General features: G+C 38.6%; 1 protein-coding gene across 1 annotated transcript in view; it reads left to right on the top strand.

Annotated features, from left to right (window-relative positions):
• Positions 1-15764, top strand: part of clpb (caseinolytic mitochondrial matrix peptidase chaperone subunit B) — a 176763-nt gene extending 160999 nt beyond the window's left edge. Inside the window, exons 12-16 of the mRNA XM_028799382.2 lie at positions 10820-10976; positions 13442-13515; positions 13869-13988; positions 14281-14385; positions 15346-15764. Of these exons, the coding sequence (XP_028655215.1) occupies positions 10820-10976; positions 13442-13515; positions 13869-13988; positions 14281-14385; positions 15346-15588 (699 nt within the window). The 3' untranslated portion in view covers positions 15589-15764. The remainder of the gene's footprint in view (positions 1-10819; positions 10977-13441; positions 13516-13868; positions 13989-14280; positions 14386-15345) is intronic.
• The last annotated feature ends 10760 nt before the right edge of the window (positions 15765-26524 follow it).

Here is a 26524-nt window from a genome sequence, read left to right as displayed (position 1 = left end):
ATCTAAAGAGGTAGCTTGACAAAGCAGATGAAGATAGTCAGCATTTCTTTATCTTCTTGTAAGCTGGCAAGAGAAACATCTTTATTTAACAACAGGAATGGGTTATGGGCACATGATAGGATGATGATTTCAAGAAAAAACAGTACTTTTGTTATGTATGAATGTCTGCTGCCTTGTCTTTTGTCTTTGTTCAATGAACTTGTACATGTAGACCTGCAGTCTTTACACAGTATGGCTGCACACAAAGGCTGACACTTAGATCTGGTTAAGTAAAGAGCAGTTAATTGAGCCCTGCTGTGATTATCAAGCAACTAGCAACAAAAGGTAAGGGGTGATACTTGTTAAACGGACCAAAACTAGTCCATAAGCAAGCAAACAAACCAAGACACAGGTCGATCAGTATACTTAAATGCATGAAGCTTTACTGTAAAATAACCTTAGTACTAATAACTTGGCACAGGTCCCTAGAGTAATGCACAAATAACAAATCACAGAAGAAATTATAGTAGAAACACTGCTCTTGAATAGATATTCAACAACACTGAAGTCACTCACCTAAAAACAGTTAAGAAATAGTTAAACTCGTGAACTTGGACATCCAGGAGAATCTGGTGGGACTGGGACCCTTTCTTTGGCTGAAGTCACTGCAGTGTTTAAAAACGTCCACATTGGCAGGGGAATTTGGGAATGAATTAGACCCAATTGGAAATACTGAAGGAGTTGAAAGTATTTAGAATGTCTTGAATAGCATGCCACTTACAGTATATGTTGTTTGAAACATTAGTAATACTTCTGAATGTACAATTTGGGTATCTGTTTAATTTTTCCTGAAAATCCATTATTCTTGAAAGAAAATCAGATTAATTAATTCTAGGATTCAGAATAAACAGTGTAGATTCTATCTTGGCTAACGAACAGTGAACTGTCCTTACATAGATATTTCTGGGGTGGTGAAAGTTTATCGTTTTCATCTGCATTATCTTTTCTAGACTGGCAGAAGCTTTATGAGCATGTTCCCCATACTGAAAGGGCTGCAGCAATATAGGATTCAAAAGCCACAGTTTATTTTATATATTTGTTGAGATTTATGATATTTGTTTCTCTAGTATAAAATGTGCATATGACTTATTGAAATGGTATGTATTGTTTCCCTTCTTGCTGATAATGTTCTTGGTAGGGCATAAAGTAACACCCAAGGTTTGTAGAGTATCCAGCTTCAGAACTATGGATTTATGTCTTCCAATTTTGGAAAATTTAGTCCTTTAAGCTTCATCTGAGTATGATTAGTGCACCGTCAAACTGTTTGCATACAATGAGATGTTGTCCTTGATTAGAATAGTTTGTACTGTATTGGTTAGGCAGTATCCCAAGTGGAGGAGTTTAAGTTTCTGAGAATGTCTTTCACAAATTAGGGTAAAGTTAATTGTGAAATTGAAAATGAATTAATACATTGGCAGCAGGCTGTGGGGTTTTATTGGATGGTTGTTAGTGAAATAAACTCAGGTCCATCTGCATAAGCCACTCTTAACACATCTTGCCATCATTGGTAGGTATTGACCAAAGGAATGAGGCTGTAGGTACAAGAGGAAAAAAGAGGTTTCTGTGCATGTTTGTAAAGTTCTGTTTCCTAGTAAATTAACACTAGAATCCCTGAAGCCTACGAAAAAAACTCGTAATTCCGGGCCACCTGAAATTCCTTTCCACCTCTCCATTAGCGTCTTTTGTTTTGTAAATGTGTCGATCAGCACAAGCAGCAAGCAATCTGCTATCCCATCCCCCCCACCAACGCAGAGAAGATTCTCAGAGCTAAAGTCTCTTTATCTGGGTGTGAGGTACCTGGAATTGTAGAGAGTAAATAATGTTTAATCTTTTGGAATACATACATTTCATGTGTGTTCCATGTCTGCAATGGTCTATGTAAATGTAGGATGGCAGGAATTGTTGAACACATAACTAAAAAAGAAATGTTTTTCATATTTTAGTAATAATTGACAAAATGTAGACATGAAGTGTATAATGTGTGAAGATTGAAGTCCAAATATCAAATACAGTCATATGAAAAAGTTTGGGATCCCCTCTTAATTCTTTGGATTTTTGTTTATCATTGGCTGAGCTTTCAAAGTAGCAACTTCCTTTTAATATATGACATGCTTATGGAATTAGTAGTATTTCAGCAGTGACACTGGATTAACAGAAAATATGCAATATGCATCGTAACAAAATTAGACAGGTGCATAAATTTGGGCACCCCAACAGAGATATTACATCAATACTTAGTTGAGCCTCCTTTTGCAAATATAACAGCCTCTAGACGCCTCCTACAGCCTTTGATGAGTGTCTGGATTCTGGATGGAGGTATTTTTGACCATTCTTCCATACAAAATCTTTCCAGTTCAGTTAAATTTGATGGCTGCCGAGCATGGACAACCTGCTTCAAATCATCCCATAGATTTTCGATGATATTCATTCAAGTCAGGGGACTGTGACGGCCATTCCAGAACATTGTACTTCTCCCTCTGCATGAATGCCTTTGTAGATTTCGAACTGTGTTTTGGGTCATTGTCTTGTTGGAATATCCAACCCCTGCGTAACTTCAACTTTGTGACTGATGCTTGAACGTTATCCTGAAGAATTTGTTGATATTGGGTTGAATTCATCCAATCCTCGACTTTAACAAGGGCCCCAGTCCCTGAGCTAACCACACTGCCCCACAGCATGATGGAACCTCCACCAAATTTGACTGTAGGTAGCCGGTGTTTTTCTTGGAATGCAGTGTTCTTCTTCCGCCATGCAAAGCGCTTTTTGTTATGGCCAAATAACTCAATTGTTGTCTCATCAGTCCAAAGGACTTTGTTCCAGAATGAATCTGGCTTGTCTAAATGAGCATTTGCATACAACAAGTGACTCTGTTTGTGGCGTGAGTGCAGAAAAGGCTTCTTTCTCATCACCCTGCCATACAGATGTTCTTTGTGCAAATTGTGCTGAATTGTAGGACGATGTACAGATAGACCATCTGCAAGAAGATGTTCTTGTAGGTCTTTGGAGGTGATCTGTGGGTTGTCTGTAACCATTCTCACAATCCTGCTCATATGCCGATCCTGTATTTTTCTTGGCCTGACAGACCTGGGTTTAACAGCAACTGTGCCTGTGGCCTTCCATTTCCTGATTACATTCCTTACAGTTGAAAGTGACAGTTTAAACCTCTGAGATAGCTTTTTGTAGCCTTTCCGTAAACCATGATACTGAACAATCTTTGTTTTCAGATCTTTTGAGAGTTGCTTTGAGGGTCCCATGTTGTCACTCTTCAGAGGAGAGTCATAGGGAAGCACAACTTGCAATTGACCACCTTAAATACCTTTTCTCATGTTTGGACACACCTGTCTATGAAGTTCAAGGCTTAACGAGCTAATCCAACCAATTTGGTGTTGCAAGTAATCAGTATTGAGCAGTTACATGCATTCAAATCAGCAAAATTTCAAGGGTACCCAAATTTTTGCATAGCCAGTTTTTCACATTTGATTTAATTTCACACAACTAAATACTGCTTCACTAAAAATCTTTGTTCGGAAAACACACCAGTACTCAGATGTTCCTAGGAAATGAAAGACATACCACTGTTATCTTTTTTTTTGAAGTAGAGTAAATTATTATGCAGTCTGAGAGGGGTTCCCAAACATTTTCAGATGACTGTAAACACTTTCACAAAAGGTACAAATACAGTATAACAAAACAAGTGCGCTTTTATTCATGAATGTAACCGTAGAAAAAGAAATCAGGTTAGGGTACGAGGCTGACACAGCCATTTGGGTGGTGCAGTGGTAAGAACTACTGACTCATAATCAAGAGGTCACCGGTTCGATTCCGGGCACATCTGTTTTGAGTAGTGAGCTGCTCTTATTGTTACTATTATAGAATAAAAACATACATTTGATTTGAGTCTGTAATAGCCGGTGTAAATTTATGGTACTTGTAAAAGTTGGAGTTTTTTATTTTTTTATTCTCTCAAAATAAAAAGGTCAGAAATTACTTGTCTTTATTTCATCCTTGACATCCATAAAAGCATAACTTTTTCAAGATGGATAAGCACACTGAATAGCTGAAAAGGTTTTTCTAAGGAAGACTGGGAGTAATTTCTCAAAATAGATGTGAGTGATCAATTAGTAACTATAAGAATATGTTTAGTGAGTGTGAAACTCTTAAAGAATGTGCCAACACGTATTGAACTGTATAAACTTCACTCAATTTTGCATGTGGGAATCATTGTGTTTTTGCTGAATAAACATGCTAATAAACTACATGCATCTCATAGTTATATATGTGATTGATTGTATTGATGTTCAGAGAGAAGATTTAAATATTTTGTTGTTGTTACAATATTTAATTTGTTCTTCCTAAATAAAATACTTTGAAAACATATATTCAGTAAGTAGAAACAGAAGACAGAATAAAGGAAAACAAAGGTGTAGTTGACAGTGACCCTGGAATATAAACACCTAGAATATGCAGTGGTTCCTTAGAATAAGTAAAGTCCAAATCAGTCTGACTTATGTTAACTGGCCATCCACTCTGTCCCAGTCGTCATCTTTGTCTGTTACGGTTGGTGTTGATTCAGATGTTTCATTTCATGGCCAAAAAGAATACCTTGGTCAAATTAGCATTATCACGCATAAGTTAATAACAGGAAATAATTTATAAAAGTCACAGGTATGTCATCTGAACCAACAGCCTTCCCATTCTTCATCCTCTTCAAAACTGTCCCCATTTACTCTTTGTTAATTCGTTGCTCTTCCTGGTTCACTGTCTCCACATCATCCAACCCTCTCTCTCTCTCTCTCTCTCTCTCTCTCATTCTCTTTATCAACCTTTCAGAGTACTCTTTCCATCTGTTTAACACACTCTCTCTGCTTATGAGTATATTTTCATCATTATCCTTTATCACCCTAACCTGCTGCTCATCTTCCTCAGCTCGGTCCCTTTGTCTAGCCAATCAGTACAGATCATTTTCTCCCTCCTTAGTGTCCAACCTCTCATGTAAATAATCATATGCTTTTAGCCTTCACCACATCTCCCTTCAATTGATGCCTTATTTCCTTGTACTTATACTCCTGTCTACTTTCTTCATCTCTCTGATTATCCCACTTCTTCTTCTCCAACCTCTTCCTCTGTTTATTCTCCTGTACTTCCCGTTCCACCACTAGGTTTCTTTGTCTTCCTTCCTCTGTCCCGATGTCACACCAGGGACCATTCTAGCTGTCTGGCTTACCACTTCTGTTGTAATTGCCCCACTATCTGGTAACTCTTCACTGTCACCCAGTGCCTGTCCTACCTCCTCCCAGAACTCCACCTTACAGTCTTCCTTTTTCAGCTTCCTTGGCTTTTCCCTCACTCTCCTCCTTTTCTTGATGTCCAACATCAACCTACAGACCACCATCCTGTGCTGCCTAACTATGGTTTCCCCTGCCACCACTTTGGAGTCTCCTGTCTCGTTCATACTGACCTGCATGCATCTTCATCCACGCTTGTACATCACCCTGTGTGTTTCTCCCTCTTGTTAAAATAGGTATTTACTACAGCCATGTCCATCCTTTTCACAAACTCCACTATCATCTGACCTTCTGCATTTCTCATATTGACATCATACCTAATCATCACCTCATCTCCTATGTTCCATTCATCCATCCATCCATCCATTTTCCAACCCGCTGAATCTGAACACAGGGTCACGGGGGTCTGCTGGAGCCAATCCCAGCCAACACAGGGCACAAGGCAGGAAACAATCCTGGGCAGGGTGCCAACCCACCGCAGGACACACACAAACACACACACAAGCACACACTAGGGCCAATTTAGAATCGCCAATCCACCTAACCAGCATGTCTTTGGACTGTGGGAGGAAACCGGAGCGCCCGGAGGAAACCCACGCAGACACGGGGGGAACATGCAAACTCCACGCAGGGAGGACTCGGGAAGCGAACCCACGTCCCCAGATCACCCAACTGCGAGGCAGCAGCGCTACCCACTGCGCCACCGTGCCGCCCATGTTCCATTCACCAACATGTATATTGAAAATTACTCCAATCACCACTCTCTCTCCCTTGGGTGCACTCTCCACAACTTCATCCATCTTACTCCAGAAATCCTCTTCCTCATCCATCACACACCCAACTTGCGGGGGTATGCTGTAACAGCATTAATCATCGCACCTTCAGTTTCCTGTTTCATAATTGTCACTCTGTCCGACACTCTTTTCACCTCCACAACATACTAGACATACTGAACACTCTTGACATATTGTTCCTTCAGGGTAGACTTTCCTTCCATCTTGTTTCTTGCATGCACAATATACCAACCTTGCTTCTCTCCATCATATCAGACAACTCTCTCCCTTTACCAGTCATACTGCCAACATTTGAAGTTCCTACCCTCACTTCCACTCTTCTACCCTTCCTCCTCTCCTCCTGCCTTTGGACACACCCTCCCCTTCTCCTTTGGCTAACATTTTTCCAATATCCCCCATTACACTGTTGGCTAACAGTACGGGTGGCGGCCATTGTTAACCCAGGCCTATACCGGTATGGAAATTTGTATTGTTGTCCGCATATTGATCTGGAAAATTTTACACCAGATGCCCTTCCTGATATAACCCTCCCCATTTATCCAGGTTGGGGACCAGCTCAAAGAAACATACTGGTTTGTGCATCCCCCGTGGCTAGATTCTGGATAACTGCATTTTCGAAAAGGTTTGAACGGTGACATGTGTCAAAGTCAGTTTTATTGTTTTGTGTTGGCTCCGTATGGTCGAAAGATCAGTATTTGAGACAGAAGGTTAACCAATAACCAAGTAAGAGGGCTGAATTGTTAATAGATCAGCAATGTCCTGTCCATTAGACATTTTCACATTCTGAGGTATTACAAATGTCAGACATTTATATGGCATGTCTTAATATTTGTTTACAGAAATTGCTTTGTAATAATAATAAAATGAAATGGAACAACTGTAACACTTCTGCATGTAATATAAAATAATTAATTGAAATGTTTTGCGCTATTCAGGCTACATACTGTGATAACTGGGACTGGGTTAAAAAGCATTTAATTTCCTTGTGATGTATTTTCATAATTTGAATGGAGGCTACCTGTGGTCACTTTAGTTGGTTGGCTTTTTTCAGATATATGCACTTATCTGATTGAGTTTTCATAGATCACAGCACAATCACAATATTCTTTGATAAGATGCTATTAAGTGAATCTGGACTTTTCTTCTAAAATACTCACTATTCACATGATCACAGTGCAGTCAGTCTATAGGGAATGTAAAAAATGCAAGCCTATTCATTTAAATCTCAAATACAAAATCAAACATTTTTAGTTCTTCTTAGAGAGTTTGTGTGTATAGTAAAGACAGGGAAACATGATTAATACAGAATAAACAGCTGGACACTAACGACTTGAGCTATGTTAGACTATGGTCTTCAACCTGGATTTAGTGCTTAAACCAAATGGACATCTCTTTTCTATGGTCACAGATCATTTCAAGGCCTGATACTATTTTATTTTTCCCAGAAATAGCAAATGTCCTGTGTCTTCAGTGTTCAAATAGTTAAAAGATCAAATAGTTAAAGAGGAGCTGTGATTTGTAGATTAAAGACACGTCTTTACTGTCGCTGTATAGTTTTAGTGTGTTGCTACTTTCTGACATTATTCAGATTGTTACTTAAATATTTAATAGTGTGGTATGCCAGATGACTTTATGATGTTATTGGCTATACTCTATCTTAAGATATACTATCATAGCCACTTTATAATGTTTTCATAGTTGTTTTATTCATTTCCATTTTACTGCTGTATTCAAAGTCATTTTTATGAGAGCAATAATGCACCTTGTGATTTGTGGAGGTATACTTTCCACATTGTTTAAACTCTAGAAGCCTGTTCCTCTGGGGCTTTAGGAATCACCTTATAACCTATAGTATGTCTTATAGCTTTATCTTTCTGTAAATAAATTATTATTCATCCTACAATGATTGCTTCAGTAATTGTTCATGAATAGTTAGGTTCTTCGTGCTAAAAATACATAGTTTTCAGAAAACTTACATTTATTTCCAGAAATCCAAGATTTATTTAGTTTCTGTTTACTGTACTTATTGGAACCAAACCACAAGGGACAAGTAATATACAGCAATCCTGCATATGTAATCTATGAGAATTCACTGAACCAGTAATAAAGCAAAGAGAGTATTTTACTATTTGCATTCGTCCTTTTGCATTGAAACTGTAACTCCATGTGAAAATAAATAGGTTTGCAGATCAAAGAATACTTGATCCCTTGCTATGCTCAAACCTGTGGTGCAAAGAAGGAACAAGAAATAAAAGAAAGAAAAAAAATAGCCTCCAGCACATAATGGCTCAGATAAAAGCTATAATGAGTCCAACTGCAATATGACTTTTCACTCTCTATGACAGTGTTTTTTTTGGATTCAACCACTGGGGACACCGTAGATGCAGGGATTTGTCCGACTAGTTTCACAATCAGTGAGTTGTTATTTTAAATTATTTGTTTAATTACCAGGCCTTTGTATTGGTACATACAGAACTACATTTATAAGTAATTTAGTAATTGTATTGTATTATACTCTTTCATCATTTTGTTATTTTGTTCCTTTTATTTTTTACCCTCTGGTGATTTTTTTTTGCTTAATTTAGTACAAATTGTGATATTTAGAACAGAGCTGATTAGACAGGGGCTCAAATAACATAATACTCTAAACTAAAACAATGACTTCAGTGTCATATATATATAAGTGAGCATGATAGGATCAAGAATAGATGGAAGAGGTACTTTGAAAAGCTGTTGAATGAAGAAAATCCAAGTGTAGTATTTGGGAATGGAGTGCCAGCAGAAGTGTGAAATAGTTTAGAAGAAAGGGAAATAGATATGTAGTGGGATCTCATGCAGAATACCTATGACCAGGAGAGAAAACTAGGGAGAAGAGGAACAGTGTGATTGTATCCATTTATAAGGAGAAGGGTGATATTCAGGATTATGAAAACTATAGCTGGATAAAGCTGATGGCACACACAATAAAAATTTGGGAAACGGTTAGAAAGAGATGGCTTAGGGAAGACACCACCGTAGGTGAAGACAGTTTGATTTTATGTCAGGGAGTGGAACAACTGATGCAGTCTTTGCATTAAGACAGCTTATAGAGAAGCAACGAGAAAAACAAAGGTTATTGTTTTGGAGAAGGCTTATGATAGATTGTCACTTCAAAAGATCTGGAGGTTCATGAGAAAAGAATGAGTACCAGAGACATACAATATGTGGGTATTGTCCAGGATATGTATGACGGAGTAAAGACTTAGGTTAAAAGCAGTGTTGGTGTAACCGACAAGATCCCACTTAGAGAAGGTCTGAACCAGGGATCTTCTTTAAGTCTTTACCTCTTTGATCTGGATATGAATGTGTTGAGTCATGGGATAAGAGACTGATCCCCCTGGAGAATGCTTTTTGCTGACGACATTGTGTTGTGTAGCACCATAAATGAGAAAGTGTAGAGGAAGTTGGAAGAATGGAGAAGGGCTTTGGAAGATAAAGGATTAAAGATAAATAGATGATCAGAATTAAGAAGTTAGCTTATAGGGAGAGCTATTGATGAGCAGATAAATTTCAATATCTAGGAAAATTAGATGCAGAGATAACCCATAGAGTGCAGTGTTGATGGAATAAATGGAAGAAGGTATCATGAGTATTTTGTGATCAAAAAATTAAGGCAAAGGTTAAAGGTAAGGTTCTTAAGACAGTCCATAATACCAGCAATGATGTATGGAACAGAGACTTGAATAGTAAAGGGGGAAGGCAGGAGAAGATGTTGGATTTGGCGAAAAAAAAGAATGTTGAGATGGATGCGTGAAGTTACAAAAAAGGACAGAATAAGAATTGAGACAATTTAAAGGTATAACAAAAGTGGTAGAAATATCTAAGAAAGTACAGTCGGTTGAAGTGATTTGGACATGTGATAAGGAGAGACAATGAATATGTGGGCAAAAAAGTAATAGGAATGGATGTACAGGGTAAGAGAAAGCAAGGGACGCCAAAGTGGAGGTTGACAGATAAAGTAAAAGAAGAGGTGTAGGACTGAGCTGTATGAGGTAGGTTGATCAAGCACATCAACCCCACATAGAAGTGGGAAACAATAAAGAGGAGGAAGAAGGAAAAGGCTTAAATAATCAGAACATTTCATAAAAGACAGCAAAATCTTAAAAAGCATGAATTATACTTACGTTTAGGTTAATATGTAGAAAAATATTCATCCTTTTGTGTCACACACATTTTGGTACATTCCTATATCAAATTTAACAAACCCAATTTATAAGTTGTTCATTAAGGTTAAAAAGTTTGTAACTGGGAAATACCAATATATTTAATTAAAGTAGGTGTCCAGTTAAAACTAGAAGCTGATTGGGACAAAGCCTCTCCAACAAAGGGATCCTCCGCAGCAGAACACAAGAACCTCTGCTGCAGTATGAACATAACACATAGATGCATGCTTATTTATGTTATAGATTTCATCAGAAGTATTCTAAGATCCTAAATGTGCAGTTTTTGAAAGATGGCTTGAAAAGGTCAGTTATTTGGAGAGGTATTGCAAAGTAAACAATACTTAGCTGAGCTAATTATTTGACAGCGTCAAGTGTAGTAAAGTAATGGGTAACAAGTAAGTGATTGCTTGATCATTTATTTAATGCTACATAATGCACAGGTGGAAAGATTTTAATTTATAAATGCTAAAACTGCTCTTTATCTCTCTCTTTATCTCAGGGTCGGCTAACAGATGGAAAAGGAAAAACTATAGAATGCAAAGATGCTATATTTATAATGACTTCTAATGTAGCCAGTGATGAAATTGCCCAGCATGCTCTACAGCTAAGACAGGAAGCCCAAGAAATAAGCCGAAGAAGAATAGCTGAGAATCTGGGTGAGCTCCTCTGATCCCATCTTTAACTAACTTTCCTATTGCAAAATTGCTTGCTAAACGCTTGGCACACTGCCTTAAGGTAGTAATCTCCAAGCTAGTTGACCCCAATTGGACTGGCTTTATTCGTTCGGGCTAGGCAGTGGACAATATGAGACACCTTCACCACATTATTGACACAGCGCACCAACTTCCCCGTGTCCCAGTTTTGCTGTACTTAGCAAATGCTGAAAAGGCATTTGACCAAATGACCTGGTCTTTCTTTTGGCAAGTCATGTATTGCATGGTGTTTGGGGAGGCTTACATCAATATGGTGAAGACACTTTACTCATCTCCATTTGCTGTTATTCTCACTAACTCAATTACTTCACAGTCATTTTGAAGGAGCCAAGAGGGGTGCACATTTTGCCCTCCCCTCTTCAATCTTTCTTTCGAGCCTCTAGCTATTGCTTTACATGAGTCACACCTAATCTCTCCCATAATCTTGCATGGTACTCCCCACAAAGTCGCCCTTTATGCTGATGATATTCTGCTTTTTCTCAGTGATATCCCTTCTGATCTGTCATATGTTCTTAATTTATTTGACTTTTATGAGTCTGTGTCTGGTTATGAAATGAGTTGGTTCAAGCTCTCCATCCTCGTAAATCTTCTTGTCATCAGTCCTGCTCCTCCTTAGCAGTCCCCCATTCAGAGTCTATTAGACACCTGGGGATTGATATTTCCCCTTCCCCTTCGCTTCATGACATTGCGGCATCAAATTATAAACATATCTTCAGGAGTGCTAAGGACTCCCTCTCCTCCAGGTCCTCCCAGCCTCTAGCTTTCAGGTCCAGGCTATTATTAAAATGAACATTGTCCCCACCCTGGTTTTGTTTATTGTCTTAGCAGCATGCTCCCTCTTTTGCTCCCTCTTTCGCCTCCAAATAAATTTTGGTCTGGTGTCAGATCTCTTTTATCAAGATTTCTTTGGAATGGTAAAAACCTTCTATTACACATTCCACATTAATTTGTGTTAGGTTAGAGGTATTACCTTGCCAGATTTTGAGATGTATCATTGGGCATTTACACTTAGATCAATTTGGCTTTGGTTGGAACCCTCCAGTATTCCCTCCATCATGGCTCCCAGTTGAAGTCAAATTGATTTTTCCCAGATCTCTTTTACTTCTCCCTTTTGTCTATCAGAGTTTGAGACAGCTATCACTAAATTTGGACTCTCTAATTACTTATGCTCTCACTATATGGCGTAACGTGGAGAAACATTTAGGCCCCTGCCCAAAATTACATTCCCTCACTCCCATTTTCCAAAATCCAGTCATGCTTATTGGCGGCAACCCTATTGCTTTCCCAGCCTGGAGGCAGTATGGTATTTACACGCTTGGCAATATTTTAATGGCTATGGGCTCCGAATGCTCCATTCACTAAGATCTGAGTCCTCTATTCCATCTTCTTCCTTTTTCTTTTATCTTCAAATTAGGTCTGTTCTTAAGTCTCACTGTGTTTTGTTGTCTTCTTCTTTACCCTTTCATCCTTTGCTTTCCTTTATTCAGTCTCTGTCTCCTAAAACAAAGTCTGTCCCTACGTTATATACAACTTTGCGGAAAGCCACTCTTAAAACATTACCTGTTAGTTTGGTTTGGGAATGAGATCCCCCCTCTCTTACTATTCTTGACTGGAATATAATTTTTAAGAAAATTACCTTAGCATCTAAGAACCTCAATTATCAACATACTGTACTCAATTCAAATTTGCACACCGTTTGTATCTAATGCCCTGCAGATGCTTTGCTATGAGGTTTATCAGCTGACCCGCTGTGCTCCCTTTGTTCTTGTAAGTCCCTAGGTACATTTCTACACATGTTCTGGGAGTGTCCCACCGTTAGGGTTCTTTTGGGTAATGTGTCAAAATTTCTCTTATCTATTATCTCTTATAAAATGCCTTTATTATCTCAATTATTTCTTCTTCTGGACTTTTCTTCTTTCCAGCAAAGGTTATTCTCTCTAGGCATATTTGCTGCAAACTTAGCCTTAGCCTCTTGCTGGAAATCGTCTAGTTTATTATCTTTTGATTTATAGAAAACCTTCTTTTTTAATTTCATTTTGCTTGAATTATCTGCAGCACAGATTAATGGTTTATCTAGCACCTGTATTTTAAACTGGCAGTCAGCCTTGCAACTTGTCCTAAGTCATATAGAGGGAAACTGCATACCAAAAATTATTTATTTATTTATTTAGTTTAGTTTTTTTTTCTTTTTCTGTTGTGTCTTCTACTCTAGGGCTATCTTTGTTCATATAAAGCCTGTGATGGGAGGGGTCGGTGTTTTATTGGTATATTATAGTGTACCTTTCTGTGAGCTATTGCAATTGTTTACAATTTATACTTTGTTAATAAAAATTTGATCACAAAAAACTAGCCTTTATATATTTGGGGTTTCTGCTACATTTATCTGTCAATTATTTTTCTTTAAACAGATGATATACAGATCAACGATAAAATTGCAATATCCAAAAAGTTCAAGGAAAATGTTATTCGCCCCATATTGAAGGTAAATATGCAAATATTATTGATATTTCAAATTGTCTTGCCTCTGAATCTTTAGTGTGGAGAATGTGAATGGGATAGAAAAATATAAAACTATGAGGTTGAATATTTAATGACGTAATTGCTACTGGACAAAATCTGGATATTATGAAACTGTATTATAGAAATGTTTTAGTCTGGTTTTCTAAATGAAAAGAATTGGACTTTTGTTATGTATTTTATGGAATTTGTACTGTTGAGAATTGGATGAGGTAGACATTGCTATATTGAATGCAAATTTAGCCAATGCTATTCTCTTTGACTCATCTATGTAACTGATGTTGCACCCTGTTTACAGATTTATGTGTTTCACTTCAGGCCCATTTTCGCAGAGATGAGTTTCTTGGTCGAATCAACGAGATTGTTTACTTTCTTCCATTCAGCCACCCAGAGCTCATACAGTTGGTCAATAAGGAGTTAAACTTTTGGGCCAAAAAGGTGAATTTTCTGTTGACTTGATATTCTGTCCATGTAAATCCAGAACTAAAATATCATTTATTTAATAATTTTTAATTCCAGTAATAGAAATTTTCCTACATTCAACAGCTTCTGATCCTGCCCTCCAATAAGCAAAGTCAAGATTCAATTGTTAACTCTACAGTGCAACAGATCTACTGCTGTGTTGCTTAAAGTTTTGCATCTCAAATTAGAGTACAAGTACAACTGATACACAGTACATAATTTTTTACTGCAGTTAAGTGGAAGTAATTCTGTGCATATTGTTCCATAGGCAAAACAAAGACACAACATCACCCTGCTCTGGGACAGAGAAGTAATGGATGTGCTAGCAGGAGGCTACAACCTGCATTATGGTGCACGTTCTATCAAACACGAGGTATGTAACAAATGTGGAGAAAAGACAAAATATTTATCATCTGGATTCAAAACCAAAATGACCACAGACACCAATTTCTAGAGATAAAAAGTTCAAAAGTAGTCATTAAAGGAAAGCAAAACAGAGTAAATCAGAAAATGTACACCTGAGTAACATTCAGGTGTATTAAGAGACGTGGTTTGCTTGTTTGAAAGTTGGAGTATTTTTACATTCTAGTCACTTCATTAAAGTGCTTGTTATCACAATTTTGACATTTGCAAATTTTTGTTACCAGTGAGTGCTATTCAGAAATAACAGTGATGGGAAAAAAATGAATTGCATCAACTAATGGTGTATGTAAAATGTTTTTGACATAATTTTAACAAAAATAATTTGGCTAAAATTGCTTTCATAGACAGCAAATATCAACTCAAGTGATGAAAAGATTCATGTGCTATTGCTAGTTGCTATTGAATGTCAAGGGCCTGTGGCTAATTGGAGTTCAAATTCCTTAAATTTCAAATTTTTAAAAGAAATACCCACTGGATATTTAAAATCTGGCCTGAAGCCTTAAACTAAAATTATTGGCTATGACCAGCCATGATAGGTAGCAGATCATTGTGGTGCTTTGCTGAGAGTGTCAGAGAAATACTGAATCATTATAATCTTTAGTAAATGCAACCATGCAGTTGGTTATAGTATAACTAAAATACTGAATACATGCTTAAATCTAGAATTCTTCATGCAGCCCTTCAATGTTTTTGACATGTATGGTAGTTTCTTAGCCTAAAATGCAAAATAGATTAAACAACTAAAGGTGAAGCACTAATAAATGGTGTTTACAAATGTTCAGTTCTAACAAATCGGGGCCCTTAATGTTTATATAATTAATTATATAAGACTCAAAGATATTTTGGATATATTGTAGTACTGAGATGGAATTTGTTAAAAATTATATTTTCTCTACCTATTCTCCCAAAGGTGGAACGACGGATTGTGAATCAGTTGGCCGCAGCATATGAACAGGAACTTCTTCCTCATGGCTGCACTCTTCGTGTCACAGTGGATTACACAGACCAGCAAAACCTTCAGGGTAGCAGAGGCAAAAATTCAGACACTCATAGTCCTAGCTTGCACCTTGAAATTGTGGGAGATGATAGTACATCCCGAAAACTGGACATTAGATCTCCACTGAACCCAGATGAACTGCAGTTCTCCCTCTGATGTTAAAACCTGCACATTCTTCAAGTATATGCTACCTTCCATATTATTAGGAATTCCAGACTATAGGCATTCTGTAAAACATGTGGATGTGCATCATCTGTTGGATTAAAGTGGCTTTGGAAGATCATGGGCACTATCAGTAACTTTACAGATTAAATCCAAATTGTTGTGATTTACAGGTATATTGAAGTATGCTTTGTTTAAACTATGCTTTTGCTTAAAACTGAATGTTCAAAATATTTATTCAACTCATAGATGAGGTAGAGCCAATCTTCACTGCTGTTTCATGATTTTGTTTCTCAAGCACTGCTAAATTTAACAGGGATACTTTATTAATACTGTGCTGTACTCCCAAAGTAACAACTCATAGACACCTGTTCTAGGTAAGTAAGTGCTTAATTTCAATGGCTATAAAAACATTCACCACCCACCAGCCAAGGACTTGTCACTCTTTGTTGACTGATGTTTGGGTCTTATTTCATTGGGATTTTTACCAGCAACACAATGAAGGCAATATTTTAAACATTGTTCTCAACTGTTTGTAAAATAATGAACAAAAGATCACTAGTTTAATATTATTTACTGATTTTCTATACATTTAGTATACTTTTTGTTTTATCGCTTTTCACTTGCAAGCTCAAGGCATTGAAATATAAAACAATGCAATGTGAAAGAGCAGAAAAACACCATAAAACATTGAATGTACACATAGTAATTCTGCTGATTACAGCATATCTATCTATCTATCTATATGTTAAAGTATGTGAAGTCTTCATTTTTCATATTAGTAGATAAATAACGAAAAACAACTTGCATCTCTTCTCCACTATATAATGAAGACAACCCATATAATGGTTAAACATACAAAAAGCTATATTATTGCATTACATATTGAATAACACATTTTTAAAAGAAATTCAGCAATCCCTGTGTCCAGAAGTAAGCGATCCTTTTAATTTAATAAGCAGTGGTTCATCCTTCAACAGCCATGACAGCAGTCAAACACTTCCCATTGTTCCTGAATATTCGCTGTCGTCCACTTTCAGGAATCTTTGGCTATTGTTTCTCACTAAAACACTGCACCTGCCATTGACTTGTTGGCTGTGTTGCTATTTGGCTGAGGCTGGGTCTTGCAAGCAATTTTTCTAGAACATTACATTTCTTTCTATAGTTTTTGGTCAATTTGCTGAAATTATTTATGCTGATAAAAAGATATTTTTAGTTAATCTCACAAACAGCTTCATGTGCTCTGCAGTGTTAGATGTTTGCTAAAATGACATTTTATGTTGTCAAATAAAAGATCAGTTTAAAATCCATTCAGGGAAAACTTGTTTTGCATTAAATTTCACAACTGCCAGACCCTAAGGATGTAGCATAAACAATTCAGAAGGACTTGGACAAGCTTCAGAACTAGGCGAACAATTGGAAAATGCAGTTTAGTGTACAACACTGCTATATGTGGGCAAAAGGAGCATCAATTATAGATACAAGATGGGAGACACTGCCCTACAGGAAGCAATCTGTGAAAAGGATTTAGAGGTTTATATTGACACCACATTTTTATCAACTAATCTATGGGTGAGCAACATCGGACCTGGAGAGCTGCAGTGGCTGTAGGCATTTATTCCAACCAAGTTGCTTAACTAGAAACTAATCCTTGCCAATAACTGATCTTATTTAATTTAATAGCTTGTTAGTGTTTTAACTCTGCCATGTCATGTCATTCTTATATCGTAGATGTTTTCCTTTCCAATGGTATCATCCAAATGACTTCCTTCCAGATATTTTATTAAACAAGATAGTTAACACTGAATTCACATAGTTCTAAATGGAAACACATTTTATAGTGAACTGTTACTTCCTTTGTCATGTTCATCTTATTGGTAATAAGGAGCAATTAAAAGCTGTGAATGTAGCTGTTTAAGACTAAAATAAGCAATTAGGGGTAGGGAATCTTAACAAGTGAGACAACTAAAATGAAGCAGAAAAATGTTGCTAGAGCAATAAGTGCTTCAACAGCAATAACTGACTTCTCATTAAGAAAGTGGGTTACAACAAAAATCTGCAGCACATGTGGCCCTCCAGGACCAACATTGCTCACCCTTGATCTAAGCAAAGTGCAAAAACAATTGAAAAAGCTAATTGTTAGGTTATACCGTAAAAATTGTTGAATATAAATCAAAGGATGCTATGCTCAAACTACATAATGCCCTAGTGTGACTGCATCTGGAGTATTGTGGGCAGTTCTGGTCACCACCCTACCAGAAAGATGTAGTGGCACTTGAAGCTGTGTAGAGGAGAGCAACCAGTGCATCCCAGGACTTAAGGACATGTCATACCCTGACAGACTCCGAGAATTAAACCTGTTTAGTCTCGATCAGAGGAGACTGCGTGGAGACCTATTCCAGGGCTTCAAAATTCTCAAAGGTATTAATAAAGTAGACCCAGCAGAATTCTTCAGCTGAACAGAGAATCGCATTCTCGAGGACAGCAGTGGAAATTAAGGGAAACTGCATTTAGAACTAAAGACAGAAGGCACTTCTTTTTCCAAACAGTTGTAGGGATCTGGAATTAACTTCCAAGAGGCAGTAACCTTGACAACCTTTAAGAAGTATCTGGATAAAATATTGAGACAGCTTAGCTATTAGCTAAACAAACAAGCTTGATGGAACGAATGCTCTCCACTCTTTTGTCAAACTTCTTATATTGTTAAAACAACCCGTAGGATCCCCTCATGCCATATTTTCCAGTCCTAATGCTAGCAAGGATATACTTTTTTAAGAGCTTAGTTGGTCTTCAGGCAGCTATCCCTTGAATGCCAGTGCTATTTAGCTTGTTTAAAAATGGGTAACATCAACAGGTCATTAGAAGTGAACTTAGCGTTCTTTTGGACATGAATTTAATATTCTTGTCATTGTGTGGTACAATTCTCAAAGCAGCCAACTTATAAACATGACCTTAATTTTGTTTCTATTTCTTTGTAGACAAATTCCAAAACATTTTTTTAAGATAGTACAAGATAGACTATCCTGGTGGTGATGGTGGTGGTGATTTCTGCAAATGGGTGGAACTTTTTGCATTGCCTAATTCCACAACTGAACTACTGCAACCTAAAAAAATAAGATGTTTACCTTTTGGGGAGTCCTCATAATTTCCGACAGGGGTCAGCAGTTTATGAGCTTGGTGATTGAGGTCTTCATAAAGCACTGGGGAGTAATCCATAATCAGGCGCTAAAGACGATGATAGCTTCCTATGTTGATATACCCCACCAGGACTGGGATTAGTGGCTTGCAAAGTTGAGAACGGCACTAAATTCGGCGTAACCAGAGAACGCTGGTGAGTTGCCTGCTCACTTGCCTTTTAGAAGATACATATTATTAGGTCCCCAAGAGTAGCTTGTCACTCCTCCAACTTGTGATTCATCACAATACCTCAAAGTTTTGTCGTTTGAAAAACTAAAAGGATTTTTTTAGGGAAATGTTGGTGTGTTCCAGGGCCAAACAGGCCAAGTTTTATAATAGGCACTGAGTGTGAAATATTCTGAAGGGGACATACTACCTCTCCAAGGTTTTGGTCCAGCTAATAAGTTCAAACAATTAGAGCCTTACCAAGTTCAATGGCAAACTGACAGTGACATTAACACGTACACACCACATAACCAACATGAAACCCTACTCTGAACCGAAGGGGGGTTTCAGGCGTGGACTTTTTAACAGTTGTCATGTGTATTTAGTTTCCGTATCTGTACCATTCATCATTTCTGTAAATAATAAAGAATCTGAATATGCATTGGAAACCAATTAACTACCTTCAAAGGAGCACCTGGCTCAGAAGGCTAAAAGAGGGAGGTTAAAGAACAGTAGCAAAAGAGAAGACAACAGGAATTTCAGTACCAGAGACGAGAGGATGTCACTTGAATTTGGGGAAACTACTACACCTACAGTGAGCCATCAGGTGAACCTCAATTCATGTCCACAGAAGGCAAAAGGATTTGAAGAAATAGAGGACCCTTTTCCTTTTTGATTGTGAATTTGGAAGAGAGCCTGGTGGACCTGTGTGGAAGACAATATCTCCCTGGATTAGAGGTATGGCTCGCCGAAACCCTCACAATAACAAACATTAAGGAAAACGTTCATTCTTTGGAATGTTAATTTTTTCCGACTGTTAATTCATTACTATTATTGCTATTTGTAAATTAGTGGCTTAAGTTTTGTTTTGTATTGTAATCCATGTATTTGGATGTTGGGTTACAGCGTGGGATTTTGTAAATTTGTTTGCTGTGTGTATTTTTCAGTATTTAGAATAACAATTGTAAAGGTAGATGTGTATCAGTGAAAATGTTATTTCAAAAGGAACACAGCAGTTCTCAGTACTCCAGTCCACAAAATGGCACTTACAGTTGTGCTTGAAAGTTTGTGAACCCTTTAGAATTTTCTATATTTCTGCATAAATATGACCTAAAACATCATCAGATTTTCACTCAAGTCCTAAAAGTAGATAAAGAGAAACCAGTTAAACAAATGAGACAAAAATATTATACTTGGTCATTTATTTATTAAGGAAAATGATCGAATATTACATATTTGCGAGTGGCAAAAGTATGTGAACCTCTAGGATTAGCAGTTAGTTTGAAGGTGAAATTCGAGTCAGGTGTTTTCAATCATTGGGATGACAATCAGGTGTGAGTGGGCATCCTGTGTTATTTAAAGAACAGGGATCTATCAAAGTCTGCTGTTCACAACACATATTTATGGAAGTGTATTATGGCACGAATAAAGGAGATTTCTGAGGACCTCAGAAAAAGAGTTGTTGATGCTCATCAGGCTGAAAAAGGTTACAAAACCATCTCTAAAGAGTTTGGACTCCACCAATCCACAGTCAGACAGATTGTGTACAAATGGAGGAAATTCAAGACTATTGTTACCCTCCCCAGGAGTGGTCGACCAACAAAGATCACTCCAAGAGCAAGGTGTGTAATAGTCGGTGAGGTCACAAAGGACTCCAGGGTAACTTCTAAGCAACTGAAGGCCTCTCTCACATTGGCTAATGTCCATGATCATTAGTCCACCATCAGGAGAACACTGAACAACAATGGTGTGCATGGCAGGGTTGCAAGGAGAAAGCCACTGCTCTCCAAAAAAAACATTGCTGCTCGTCTGCAGTTTGCTAAAGATCATGTGGACAAACCAGAAGGCTATTGGAAGAATGTTTTGTGGACGGATGAGACCAAAATAGAACTTTTTCGGTTTAAGTGAAAAGAGTTATGTTTGGAGAAAGGAAAACACTGCACTCCAGCATAAGAACCTTATCCCATCTGTGAAACATGGTGGTGGTAGTATCATAGTTTGGGCCTGTTTTGCTGCATCTGGGCCAGGACGGCTTGCCTTCATTGATGGAACAATGAATTCTGAATTATATCAGAGAATTCTAAAGGAAAATGTCAGGATACCTGTCCATGAACTGAATCTCAAGAGAAGGTGGGTCATGCAGCAAGACAACGACCCTAAGCACACAAGTCGTTCTACCAAAGGATGGTTAAAGAAGAATAAAGTTAATGTTTTGGAATGGCCAAGTCAAAGTCCTGACCTTAATCCAATCAAAATGTTGTGAAAGGACCTGAAGCGAGCAGTTAATGTGAGGAAACCCACCAACATCCCAGAGTTGAAGCTGTTCTGTACGGAGGAATGGGCTAAAATTCCTCCAAGCCGGTGTGCAGGACTGATCAACAGTTACTGGAAACATTTAGTTGCAGTTATTGCTGCAAAGGGGGGGTCACACCAGATACTGAAAGCAAAGGTTCACATACTTTTGCCACTCATAAATATGTAATATTCGATCATTTTCCTTAATAAATAAATGACCAAGTATAATATTTTTTTCTCATTTGTTTAACTGGTTTCTCTTTATCTACGTTTAGGACTTGAGTGAAAATCTGATGATGTTTTAGGTCATATTTATGCAGAAATATAGAAAATTCTAAGGGGTTCACAAACTTTCAAGCACAACAGTATGAAGATGTTTTGTAGTTTCTGATACTAACAATAAGGCTACACCAAATAATAATTATCACATCTCTGTGAACATTCTAAAGTTCGAGTTAAAGGTTTATGGCCACTCTCATGAAGTATTCTAGAGCGAGCATCAGGTTGGATAGCCCAAGACACACACTTCAGAAGAGAGTTAAGCCCAATGACAGGAACATGTATGTAACAGAGTGATCGACCGTTGCACTTCCAGTAGAATCCCCTTCCTGCTTCCATGGTAGACACCTTGTAAAATAAGTTACTGAAGTTAACCACGGCTATTCCTGCACTCTGTCTTCCAGTGATACTGATGGTCTTCTAGAGTCGCATGATGTGTCTCTCCATCTCTGTGAATGCTCACTTCTCTTCTGTGAGGTTACATTTATCCAATGCCAGAGTAGGCCACCACCTGCCGCCTTGAACCTTCATGGTGTTGTAAAGTATAACAAAAAATATTCCAGGGTGTCATGGAATGCACAGCTCAGCATACCTTTGTGACATCTCGCGGTTATCACTCACCCAGCTCCAGCTCTGCATATCTTCATTGCAGGTTACAACAATACAGTTTGTATCCTTGGCCATTACTCGCAATTCTACACTTGGGGCAATGATCTTTGTGTGCCTGATGATTTGCATGAATGCAGCTTGATTTAATATTACCTTACATGGTGTGGTGGGGAATTGTATAAATCTGCTATTAAAGGATGACAAAAATGGGCTGGCGTCCCAGCCGGGATTGTTCAAGATTCCTTACCCAGCCAGGAGATCAGACCACTAATTGGACAAGAAGCACATTCCCTGCCTCAACCAGGAGATTGACAGAAGGTGGCAGCACCAGGGTGGAGATTCTGCCATCTTGGAAACACTCAGTCTAGGATCCTTACCCTGCCAGGAAACCAGCATGCTGCAACGACGGGGACATAACTTATGTGTGCTATTTGCTTCCCTGAGACACTAGATGGCAGCATCCCCAGACTACAGTACCTGTACGGACACCTGAAGGGCATCCTGGGAGCTGTAGTTCTGTGGACTGGCCCTGTTAGGTTCCGGGGGTGCCTGTGATATAGTGGGTCTGTGGTTCCAAGCGAATGGTCAGTTTTTAATAAATAATCCATTTGCCTGTGTCAGTCTCCGTGGCCACGCTTGCACAGCTGCAGGAAGTTGATGAGGGAATTGGGGCGAGTCGCACCTGCGCATGAGGGTGCGATCTTCCTCAATTGCTTCAGTTGTGCTGAGGAGTGGGTGCAATCGAGGGGGCATCCTCTCCAGGGATCCGAGGGACAACTGTGTGGGCGTGAAGGATGACGAGAGGACAACCGGCCACGAATGGTCTGGCAGATGCCGGCCGAGGTAGCCAAGATGGCGGTCTGGATTGAGAGGACAGTGGCTGCTGAAGTCTCCACCAGTTGAGCGAGCCATGGGTGAGCTGGGGACACATGGAAGGACTTGTGCTTGGCTCGTTTGATCCAATGACAGTTGCTGGCTTTTATTCTCGTTTTTAGCCTTGTTTTAAATATTTGGATTTTTCCTTGTTTAAGGAGCACTGCGCTTTCTTTTGGAAACAAACTGTTTTGATTTTTCTTTTGTTTAATAAAAGCACTTTTGCACTGTGCACCATCGTGTTGCTTGGAGTGTTTTGTCCCCACCTGCCAGCTCATCCAGCAGTGGCGGGTTCAAGAGGCTCCCAAAACTGGAAGAGGGAGCTTGGAGCCAGGCCCGCACCGTCACACTGCCACCAGAGGGTGCTGCAGGGCTTTGTCCTCCCTACTTTTAGGTGGCTGACCCGGAAGGACTTCCTATGGACAATGTCTTGCTACGGAAAGTACTTCCGGGTCTTGTATAAGAGGAGCAGCTCTGCTTCATTCAGATTAAGTTACAGTCAGGAGAGGAGCTGGACACTCACCTGACAGAGAGAAGACAGAAAAACAACATCGGTTTGTAAAATATTGAGGTTAATAAACCTTGTGTTTGAGCCTGGGATTTGTCTTTGGTGTGGCGTTGTCTGGGGGGTTTGGGTTTGCTGCAGCACCCCCTGCTGGTCATACTGCATATTACATTGCACATTGTAAGGGTCTTCAATGGTTGGTTGTGACGTATCCAAATTATTGCTATTGCAAAGCTGCATTTTCCCAGTTGACGTACAAGATTTGTTACAAATAATATCCCATCCCTGTCAGATCAATATCTTTTTACGAGTTCATCATGGTCCAGCTTTTCCAAAACATTCTGCCTTTCCCAGCTGACCTCTGCCTGAACGCCATCTTCTGGGGGCTCCTAGGGAGTTAGGATGGCTCACAAGCGCTCTAAAATCCCGGTGGAGTTAGGAGTAGTTACCTACGTTAAGCAAATTGATAAAATGTTTTCACTTTGGACTCCTAAGAGCAGGACTAAAGTTGCACCACCCTGGAGATTTTTGTGCCAGTTACGACCGTTTTTCCACTCTGAGATGCTTGATAAATATGGGCAACAAACTAATTTTATTGTAAAGAGTTTCTTAATAAGTTTTTAAATATTGATCTGAAAGGTAATATGAGAAGGAAGTTAAATACCAAGGTATTTGTAGTTGTTAAAACTTAATTTGCAAAGACGTTGATAGAGATTTGTCTGAGAATTGAAGATACGTACCTTCAGTTACCTTTACATGAACAGACATTGACTGAGCTGCAGCAAGTCATACAAAAAACACAAAGATGAAAAGAAAGTTTTGAGTTAATAACATGAACATGTTGACCTCATCAACATACGCCAGACAACTAGAATATTTACAAGCTGATGGAATATCATTTATACACAAAAGAAAGAGTCAAGGACCCAGCAAACTGCCTCGCGGTACCCCAATATGACACACAGCCGGAGAAGATCACTTTTAACCACCAGAGTCCTATTTGACAGATATGAAGAAAACATCTTTACAGCAGACAGGGAGAGTGGAAAAAAAACGCAATTTATCAAGAAGAATTTGATGGTCAGGGTATATCAAAAGCTTTCCAAAAATCAATAAATATAGCTCCAGTTATATGACCATTATTAAGAGAGGTGTGAATTTGTTCAGTAAAGGATAATAAAGCAGACATCGTACATCAATTTAATGGAAGCCCATATTGAAATTCAGCCAGCAATTTCCTGTGCTCAACATGTTTAGTTAATTGATTAGCAAGATCCCCCCCCCCCCTAATAATTTAGATACTAACTGGGAGAATAGAAATAGATGTACAGTATAATTTGAGACAAGGGTTGGATCCTCTGCTTTAAAAGTCATAAAAAATCTGGGCAGTTTTCCAAAGAGAGATAAAAAAAGCCAATGTAATATAAAGATTAAAAAGATGATGAAACAAAGGGGTAAAACTACCGGCATGTGCTTTCACAAACTGCATATTTAATCCCCGTATATAATTAACAAGAGTAAAACTTGCAGTATGTACACCCATTAACTTGTTTTGAATAATTTAAAAAAATGAAAATGAGTAAGATATTTAAGTATTTTAGTAGTAAAAGAACAGTCAAAGAGAAGGTGAAGTGATAGTAAATTTAAAAATACAGTCCGTGAAATAGCAGATGTTCACATGGAAGGAAGTGGAGAAGCACCCCGCGGTAAAAGGGACCACTAAGGAGGTACTGAGGGATTTGGAAATTGTAGAGGGAGAAGTGCTGCTCAGATTAAATAGGCTGAAATCAAACAAATCACCAGGACCAGATAATATTTATCCTCGAGTTCTTAAGGAAGTTAGGGAGTACATATTGATATACACCCTTGACGCATATTATTTTTAAGAAAGTCTCTGCATACTGGGGAAATTTCAAAGAAATGGAAAATGACAAATCCGTGTATATAAAAAGAGTGATCGGGCAGATCCAAACACCAATAGGCCCATAAGGTTAACATTTAACAACCAAGTAAATTAGGGGGAGGAATTATTAAGGAGAAGATTGAGCAGCACATGACAAGTATGGGAGTTGTTCTGAACAGTCAGCATGGGTTCAGAAGAGGGAGGTCGTGTTTTACCAACTTGCTGGAATTTTATGAGGATGCGATCAAAGTGGAGCAGATGATATTATTTACTGTATCTGGACTTTCAGAAAGCATTTGATAAGGTGCCACATGAGAGGTTGGGCATCAAACTAAAAGAAGTGGGAGTTCAGGGTGATGTTTTTAGAAGGGTGCAGAATTGGCTCAGACACAGGAAGCAGAGGGTGATGGTGCGAGGAACCTTACAAGAATTAGGTGATGCTAAGGTGTGTCCCACTGGGGTCAGAGCTGGGGCCGCTGCTATTTTTAATATATATATATATAAATGGTTTAGATAGGAATGTAAGTAACAAGATGGTTAAGTCTGCAGATAACACCAAGATATGTGAATGGGCAGATAATCTGGAATCCATTGAATCATTACAGAGGGACCATGTCCAGGTCAAGCAGGTCCGCACATTGGTTAGATATTTGAACCCCCATAGATCAGGCACCCCATTTCATTGACAATGTAGGGCAGCCATCCAAAATAAAGCACCTGCTTAATCCAGTTTTAGGGTCTTGGAGGGGCAGGGAATATGCTAGAAGGAAACTAACCATGGATGGGGTGCCAGTCTGGCGCAAGGTGCTCAGAAAATTGTGGGCCCCAACTAATCAACTTGCATACAAACTGGAACTCATGCTGACCATAACCAGGCCAAGACTGGAACCCAGGCTCCTGTAGCTCTGCCAACCACTGCACCAGGACATTTTATAAAGTCTGTGAACACATCCTCACTTTGTAACATGAAAACGTCAATATGAAGAACTTGATTTGCTAACCATGTTCCCCCTACTGAGAAGTGACTGGCTCCCTAAGTGTGTGTTGGCAGTACCCCAAGACGGACTCATTACTAATCACAGTGCTGGAGAGTGGTGACATGTTGCATGTTGATTAGCACACAT

The sequence above is a fragment of the Erpetoichthys calabaricus genome, chromosome 4, assembly GCF_900747795.2.
Source record: "Erpetoichthys calabaricus chromosome 4, fErpCal1.3, whole genome shotgun sequence".
Classification (NCBI taxonomy): Eukaryota; Metazoa; Chordata; class Cladistia; order Polypteriformes; family Polypteridae; genus Erpetoichthys; species Erpetoichthys calabaricus.
Note: the sequence above shows the minus strand (reverse complement) of the source record. Positions and strands in the feature narration are given on the sequence as shown.